The sequence below is a fragment of the Pteropus vampyrus genome, unplaced genomic scaffold, assembly GCF_000151845.1.
Source record: "Pteropus vampyrus isolate Shadow unplaced genomic scaffold, Pvam_2.0 Scaffold1, whole genome shotgun sequence".
Classification (NCBI taxonomy): Eukaryota; Metazoa; Chordata; class Mammalia; order Chiroptera; family Pteropodidae; genus Pteropus; species Pteropus vampyrus.
Window position 1 is genome coordinate 33,104,493 of NW_011888782.1, and position 8,872 is coordinate 33,113,364.

At 36.6% G+C, this 8,872-nt stretch overlaps 1 protein-coding gene across 1 annotated transcript in view; it reads right to left on the reverse strand.

The window, feature by feature from the left end:
• Positions 1–4,744: 4,744 nt before the first annotated feature.
• CD96 (CD96 molecule) overlaps positions 4,745–8,872 on the reverse strand; it is a 106,211-nt gene continuing 102,083 nt past the window's right edge. The window contains exons 13-14 of the mRNA XM_011381574.2: positions 7,444–7,567; positions 4,745–5,222 (exon numbers count right to left, since the gene is read on the reverse strand). Coding sequence (XP_011379876.1) covers positions 5,114–5,222; positions 7,444–7,567 — 233 coding nt within the window. The 3' untranslated portion in view covers positions 4,745–5,113. The remainder of the gene's footprint in view (positions 5,223–7,443; positions 7,568–8,872) is intronic.

The window sequence follows — 8,872 nt, forward strand, 5'->3', positions numbered from 1 at the left end:
GGACCAATCACAGTCACACTAGACAGGTTTAAGAACAATCTCAAAAGTGTTCCCTGGCTCTCATATGCCTAAAGACATGTTCTCCTGCTCTCTGGTCATGTCTTCCTGGCTGCACCATGGAGCCTTGGTAGTAATCACAGAATCCAGTAAAAAAATAAAAGCCCTTTGCAGGAGCTAGAAAATAAAATGCCCTGTTCCCACCATCTCATCATATGTTTCTGGATGGAACAACAGCTCATTTCTGTCAGTTAATGTCTTTTTCTTCAATAGTGGTAACTTTCACCCACCACTTACTTCACTGCTGCTGTTGGCCACTTAATTTTGACAACATTATTGACGGCTGTTGTCAAATACTCAAGCTATGTATGTCAGCCTTTAGGGAACAAAGTTTCTGTGTTTCTGCAATTCAACCTTCCGGTTCAAGCCAAAATCTCTCTCCTAAATCAGAGTCACAAGGGAGCTGTCTTCCAGAACCTCTTCCCCTACTCAGAGCCTCTGAGAAAATGTCCTTTTCATTATCTCTGGTCTTGATCAGTTGCTTTAAACTTTCTTTCCAGTTTCTGATCTTGATTACTTTCTTTTCTTTTTTCATTTCCTAGTCATTTTTTTTTCATGCTTTACTGACCTTCTTACCCTTAGGGCTCAATTATTTTTCTTTTTCTTTTGTTTCTGTCAATAATTTTTGGAATATACAACCTGGGCATTAAAAAAATCAATATTTACTTAAATGCACACAAAATAGCTCTCATCTATAGTAAAAGGAGATACAAAAGCAATTAAATATCATGGTATAATGGAGATTGATCACACTCTGCACTGGAAATCAGAGAACTGCATCATCATTTTGGCTCTATCACTTCTAATTATGTGACCTTGGGCAGGTCAATTTCATGGAGCCTCTGACTCTTTATTTTCAAGATGACCTCAATGTGCATCCTGGTCAAGTATTTTAAGATTTTAAAGATTTATACTGAAAAGTTAATTTGCTCAAGCCAATCATATGTTCTTCAGTTGAAACAAAATTTATGTTGAATCAAAGGATAGACTATTTTTGACTAAGGCACATATTTAATCTCTCACCCTAGGCACTTGTATATAATCAAAAATATGCCTACTTCTGGACTTATTTGTACAGGTTAACTGTTGCTACAATACTGCTGTGTAACAATCACACAATTTCATTGGCATACAACAACATTTAATTTATGTACCTTTGAGGCACTATGGAGATTGGTTGATCTAAATTGGGCCTGGCTTACGTGGTTCTTCTCCTCCCCATGAATCTCTCATCTTTTTCTTGGAGCTAGCAGACTAGTCTGAAAATGTGTTTCTTATGGTAATGGCAGAGAACAAGAGAGTGAGTCCAATCATACAAGCACATTTCAAACCTTAGGTAGTCATGTCCATGATAATTCATTGTCCAAAGGAAATCATATAGTCACACCCAAAGTTAAGGGGTGCTCATGATGCAGATGGGTAATGAAGTGAATAGTTTTGAACAATAATCTAACACATTGTGCTTTGGAAATGAGTGATGAACATGTTTATATATGGCTTCTTCTCAGTGAAAATAAAGGCAGTGATGAAGACATGCAGAAACTTTAGGGATTAGAGAGTCCAGTGTTGCTACTTTTCCTCCTGCGGGACATAACCGAATGCACTTCAGGAGAGAGGAGTTGCTGTTTTGAGACAGCTTTTATGAACTTACTTGCACAATTTTAAGGTTCAGGTAAAACTGTCATTTTAGTCAAATAAAGGAGGCAAGATCATAGCACTATCTGAAAAACATCTAGAGCCCCTCCATCTTTCAGGTTTGTGAAAAATTCCTCTGAACCACTGGCCAAGTATCTCTCCTTGGTTAGGCCCCTGCTCACTCTATTCAAGTTAGAGATGATTTTGCAAATTCTGACCAGGACTTATTTATAAAACCAAAGGAGGGTGCTTCAAAGAGGAGCTAATACTAAAACACTGTGAGACACCTGTTATACAATAGATTGAAAAATTACATGACTTATGTTGTATTTCTGTATGTAAAACTGTCTATCCCTTTACTGCAACAGTCTAAACATCCTCAAACTCTGCCACTTTTTACCCCAAAATCTCCACTCGTATTCATGTCTCTTAACGAAACCGTAAAAGAAAACCACAATGACCTTTACACAAGTTACTGATGACTAAGCTGTATTAAATAAAAATACGCATAAAGCAGCAGCCATACATATGAAGTTAGTCATTCCTTTTTTGAAAACTAATGAGAAATTGAGTGTTAATAAGGCAGAAAAACATTGGTTTATTTTCCCATTTATTGGGCTGTATTATCTATTACTGTGTAATAAATTTAACCTAAACTTAATAGTGTTAAATAATAAATATTTATCATATCATGCATTGTCTATGGGTCAGGAATTCAGAGGAAGCTTAGATAGTTGTGGCTCTCATGAGGTCCCAGTCAAAAGATTAACTGAGGTTGCAGTTATCTGCAGACTTGAGTGGAAACTGGAGGAGATGCTTCCACATTGGCTTACTCACGTGGCTGGCTAGTTGATTCTTGTTGTCAAGAGGAGGCCTTGGTTCCTGGACAGGTGGACTTCTCAATAGAATTGCTTGAGTGTTCTGACAGCATGGCAACTGGCTTCTTCCAGAGTAAGTGATCAAAGAGAGACCAAGGCAGAAGCTACGATGTATCTTATGACCTAACCTTGGAAGTCACGCTCTGGTTGTGCAAGTTACTCTCAAGATTGTGCAAGTTCATGACTCTGAATGTGAATATCTCCTTAAATTTTACAGTCTTGGTGACTTGCTTGCCTTATTCTAGTCCTGACCAGCTATACAAGTCATCTGTATTTAGTGTCAGAGGGGACTATATAAGAGGCAAGAATCATTGGGGGCCATCTTGGAGGCTGGCCACGACAAGAGTTAAGCATTAAGCACTTAACCAAGATTCTGACCAATGAGAAAGGACTTCCACTTGTTCAGCACTTCTCAGCTTTGATTGAACACTTGAATCATCTGGGAGTGCTGATGCCTGGACCTCACTCCACAGTTTTTGATTTAATTGCTTTAGAGGGACCAGCTGTAATATTTTAAAAAATTCTCCAGGTTAAAACCACAATGAGATACCACCTCACACCTGTCAGAATGGCTATCATCAATAAATCAAGAAACAGCAAGTGTTGGTGAGGGTGCAGAGAAAAAGGAACACTCACACATTGTTGGTGGGATTGCAAATTGATACAGCCACTATGGAAAATAGTATGAAGGTTCTTCAACAAATTAAAAATGCATATGCCTTTTGACCCATCAATTGCACTTCTGGGATTTCTCCAAAGAAAACCAAAACAATAATTCATAAAAGATCTATGCACTCTAATATTCATGGCAGCACAATTTACAATAGCCAAGATATGGAAGCAACCTAAATGCCCATCAACAGATGATTGGATAAAGAAACTATGGTTCATATATACAATGGAATATTACTCAACCATTAAAAAAAATGCAATCCTACTATTTGCAATGACATGGATGGACCTAGAGGTTATTATGCTGAGTGAAATAAGTCAGACAGAGAAAGATAGATACTATATGATTTCACTTATATGTGATATCTAAGGAACAAAATCAAAAACTGACTCACAAATGTAGTGGACAATTTGATGACGGACAGAGGGAGGGAGGTTGGGAGGCTGGGAGAATGGGGTGAAAGGTTAAAGAAGTACAAATTAAAAGTTGATAGTTGGGCAGGGGAGCATGGAAGAGGGAATGCAGTTAGCATTAATATGATGGCTAAATGTAGGGCCAGGGTAGGGAAGGAGCAATTGGGAGGATCATTTTATGAACATTATAGATGTCTAACCAATGTACTGTATACTTGAAACAAATTTAAATAAATAAATTTATTTAAAAAAATTCTGCAGTCAAGGGTAAATATACTGCAAAGGAATGAAAGGTTTCTTTTGATACTGAAGTCCACACAATATTTGCTATCGTTTATATCAACATCATCCATTCTTCCCTCCTAGGGCAGGGGTATGTGGCAAGGTTTGGAGGGACAAGGGGCATCAGTAATTTATTCATTCACAAACTGTTGCTGAATACAGAATGGCTCAGGCTGACTATGTTTTTTTTCTCTCTCACCTATACACTCTATTTTATAAAAGATTGGAAGGAGCAAGGTTAATTTATCAATGCTAGCCTGATATGATTTGAGGCTCTTTATTTGTTTCAAGACATATCAAAACGGGCAGATTGGATGAACAGGAAAGTCCCTGGATGAAAAAGAGAATAATGGGAATTAAATGTGTTAGATTGGAGTTAGGCTATTTGTTTACTTATATAACAGTTTGCCAATGACTTGGTGTACACATGTGCATGCACACACACGTAAAGTTGAGAATAAGATCACTCTTAGCTCATATTATTTTAGAGGCCAGTGAAATGTCGTACCTACTAGGCTACTTGGTTGTTGGCTAGTTATCCCTTTGATCCCTCTTCATCCCATGGGGCGGGAGCCTGGACTGAAAATGATGGGAGAAGGGTGAAGGAGGATTGGAACTAGGGTTCTTGTGCAAGATATTCTGTTTTTTTCCAGTGAAAATAAACAAAATTTCAGTATGAAGACTAACTGTACTTTCTTGTTATTTGGAAATCTTGTTAGAGCTTTCACATTTTCTTCTTTTCCTAGGGAATGCAACAAGCCTCAGAGATTATGATAATTTGGGCTAATAGTTTAGCATGTTGGCAAAGAGAAGAGGATCTAGTAAGGACATATTCTTGAAACCTCTGTCGTCACCTCAATCTGAGAATTAAAATGAAAAATAAAAACACTGCAAGTATTTTTTAATGACAGCAGCCTAATTTGCACTTCTTATATAAGCAAGAACATTTCCTACAGATTGCACTGGGTGTCAGCATGACATATCCTCTTACTCTCATTTAAAGGGACATGCAGATGAAAGGGGATGAGCTGCTGAGAAAACAAGTCATTCTCTTCTGACATTCATTTCAGCTGCAGTGGAAGCTTGGCTAGAAGGCAAATATTTAGCAATACAAAATATCTATCTTCTCAATAGGATTTTAGCAGAGTTTTGTTGTATGACAAAGTCTCAAAGAACTACAGCGTGTCCATCTCATGACAAGGCAGATCACTTCCAATGGACTCTTGAATGCAAGTGTACTTGATGGGAGGTGGAGGTGGCTTGAAAGGTGGGGGTCTTTCCATGCTAGGAATAAAACATTGTGTTTTCAGTGCTAAGAATGTAAGGTGTAATTAAAAGAGATATATATATATATATATATATTTAAAGTAGGAAATGGCAAAAGAGGAGACATGCCCCACTAGTTCTCTATTATCCCACTAGTTGCCTATTCTATGCCAGAATTTTCCTGGCATAACCTATGCCTGTTAGTCTAAGATGATAATATTAATTAATTAATTAATTAATTATGCCTGGTATTTTATCATTTGCAAATCATTTTTATCATAACATTATTTAATTTGTATCTAGAAATTGACTATTACTGTCACCATTAAACATATAAAAATGTAGCTCAGAGGTTTCAAGCAACTTGCTCAAGAGAATCAGACCAGCAATTCAAGTCTTTTAACCAGAATCTATACTCTTCATGGCAACTACTTCCTGAAAGAAGAAATGAGCCTCTTATGTTCATTAAAACATTCCTCTAGAGACAAAAATTTAAAATTCTAGAACCAAAGACTGAAGCTTTGCAAACAGTTCCTTTGCCAGCCATACCCCCAGACTTCACTCATTGTGTACTGTGGGGATACTGCTGAGGTGGGAAGTAAAGCTCTTCTGAATCCTTGAGTTGGTTGGTACTGGATGGATAATGCCTGAATCCCTTCTCTTTATTTTTTTATGTTATTTTATTTATTTATTTTAGGTGAGGCAATCCTTGGTTGACCTCACAGATTGCAAGGACCTCGTCAATTTACAATCCCTTATTTTTCTTTTTTTATTTTTAATTTTTACACCTACAGCACCTGGACTTCCTAAGTGGTCTCCCATTTAAGTACTAACCAAGCCCAACCCTGCTTAGCTTCCAAGATCAGAAGGAATAGGGCCTCTTCTCTTTAAATCAGTGAACATTCTTAATGTCATCTTTGTATAAAGTACTGTTCTTTGTTAGCACAACTCATCTCTTGTCTGAAAGGCATCAAACATACAGGTGAGTCTGGCGTTCAGCTATACAAATACTCCAGCCCTCTTGATATTAAGAATCAGAAATATATCTGTGAGTATATTTATGTCTGTGACTCAAACTCCTCCACTCCTTGTCTGTCAATCCATAGTATCTTAACTTCTCTAGATCTCTCTCTCTCTCTCTCTCTCAATCTCTTTCTCAATCTCTCTCTCTCTCTCTCTCTCTGTCTTTCTCTCTCTCTCTCTCTCTCTCATATCTCTATAAAACACAGACATTTGAATGCAGAACAACGAAAAAGATCAGCGCATATTTTCAGACTCCCGTTTTCTCATTTACATATACAAATCCCTAATGCCTATTACCTTAGTGGAGACAATATATATCAAAATGTAGATACAATTCTAAGAAATTTGCAATTCTATTTTTCAGAGAAATGATGAATTTTTCAAGGTCATATGGTGGCCAAAATGTAGTACTGGACAAGAAAACAGAATTTCTGAATATTATTTTAGTGTTTTATCCACCATGAAACACTCCTTGCACATGGTTATAGTCTTCAAAGATACCCTAAGAAAAAGAGAGGAAAGTATTGCACAATGGTCAAAGTTATCTTCTATAGCACTCGTAAGATACAAGAAAAATTAGCTCTATGTATTATGAGGGTTTCCTCTAATCATGACCTAATCTGTACTGATTCAAAATATCCAAGTCAGAGAACTGGAGCTTAACCTTACATGTCATTTCAGATAGCTCAGTTCAAACTGAAGAAAAGTTCTGGAAAATATTTCAATAAGACAAAAAAAAGGGTAACCAACTGCTTACTTTCTTTTCCCCCTGGGGAAAAGGAAAAGGACAGTAGAGGCTCATTCTGCTGAAAAGCAGCTGGAAATGTCTTAAAATTACCTTTCTCATTTAATTTCACACTTGAGCATCTAGGACTGGCTTGGCTCAGGCAGTTCAGAGATGCATGAAAATGAAAAAAATAATGAAGGTTAAAAGAAAAATTATTTTCAGTTTTGAGGCGAGGGGAAACTCAGTTTTTATTTCATGCCCACTGACTTGTTCCATCTGATGAATGTTACAGCTTAAGCAGGTAGAGGGGACATCAAGTCAGAAGTTGTGCATCTAATCCAAACTGCATGGAGCTGGGAAAGCTATATAGCCTCTCTGAGCTTCCTCTGGGCCTTATTTCCTCAGTTAAATTTAAGAAGGACACCATGCTGAGTGAATATTGTGTACTGAAAAGGTATCTGTTTCTGCATATCTTAGTATTATACTCACATTTCTCTTTGGTATTGACACCATTTTCTCACTCCAAGACCAAACAATACCAGGCAAATAAAAAGCAAAGCTGCCACAATAACTGGCCAAGACATTCCATCTTTGGGCCTATTAACCACAATACCTGAAAAGGGTGTAAAGAGAGAGAAACTTTAATGCCAAACTTTGGCAACTGGAAACCAGGATCAATTGAACTATTTCTCCTACATGTCACATGTTCTCTCCATGGACCGTAGGGAACTTCATTGAACACAATTATGCTCTGAGATCATATCTATGCTTCATTCTCATTTCTGGTTTGGCATTTATACAATTACTTTTTTACATGAATGTCTTTCTTGTTAGAATGTTCGACAGCTGGTTTTTTCTTTCATTTTCCCGAGGCCTGGCACCTGGCATTCAATGAAATGTTATTTGTAAGAAGGAATTAAAAAAAAATGCTAATCTATAAATTTGTATTCCAAATTTACTCCAGTAAAGAAAAGTTTACATGTGAAATAATGGTCTAGCTTTGGATTTTCTTATTCTTGAAGGAGTCATTAAATGCTTTATGGAATATTAGTGTGTTAGGCAGAGGAAGAAAGAGTAAAAAGCATTATAACATTCCAAAGCCCTGAAAGGCCAAAACTGATAAGGCCTGGCTAAGACCCATGGAGCTGTAGTGTTGAAAGGACTATTGTCCAAGACTTCTCATCCAAATGTCACTCGAGGAATCATATCGAGGGTAGAGGTTTTCTAATCCTTTTCTATCTCCTTCCTTCTTTTTCTTCCTATCTCCTCCTATCAATTTCAGCAAAAGAAAGGGGGAAAAGGGACAAAAGGAGTAAAACTGAAACCATTGGCTTTGCTCTTTTTATGATCTAAAAAGGGAGGAAGTTGCAAGTAAAGTGCTGGCTAAAATTATATTGGTGAGGAATTAATAGATTGATTTTTAAAATCTATGCTGACTATACTTATACTCAGCTCATTCATTAACTTTTGAACACCAGGTGAAACTTCATGAATCAAAGACTTTCAAATATTTGGATTCTAGACCAGAAACAATATAATACTATATTCTGGATGCTTTTACTTTTTCTCTAACATGAAGAAAGAGTTAAGAAAATTAACTCTCCTAAGAAATAAGATTGGTTCTAAGATTGTCTGGCAGAAAATAAAAGGGACTGTTAATAATTACATAGTTACTTAACTTTTTCCTTTTCAAAAATATTTTATAATCATGTTAAAATTCAAAGAGCACAGAAATATAAAACTATAATGAAAAAGAAGTGTCCTTACTACTTCAGGTGCTAGTTACCTACACAAGCGGCCGTAACTTTCAATAGTTAATTATATAATACCAGAAATTTTCTGTGCATACATAAACTTATATACATATCATGAATATATATCCCTTTTATTACAAATGGAGGCACACTATACATACTGT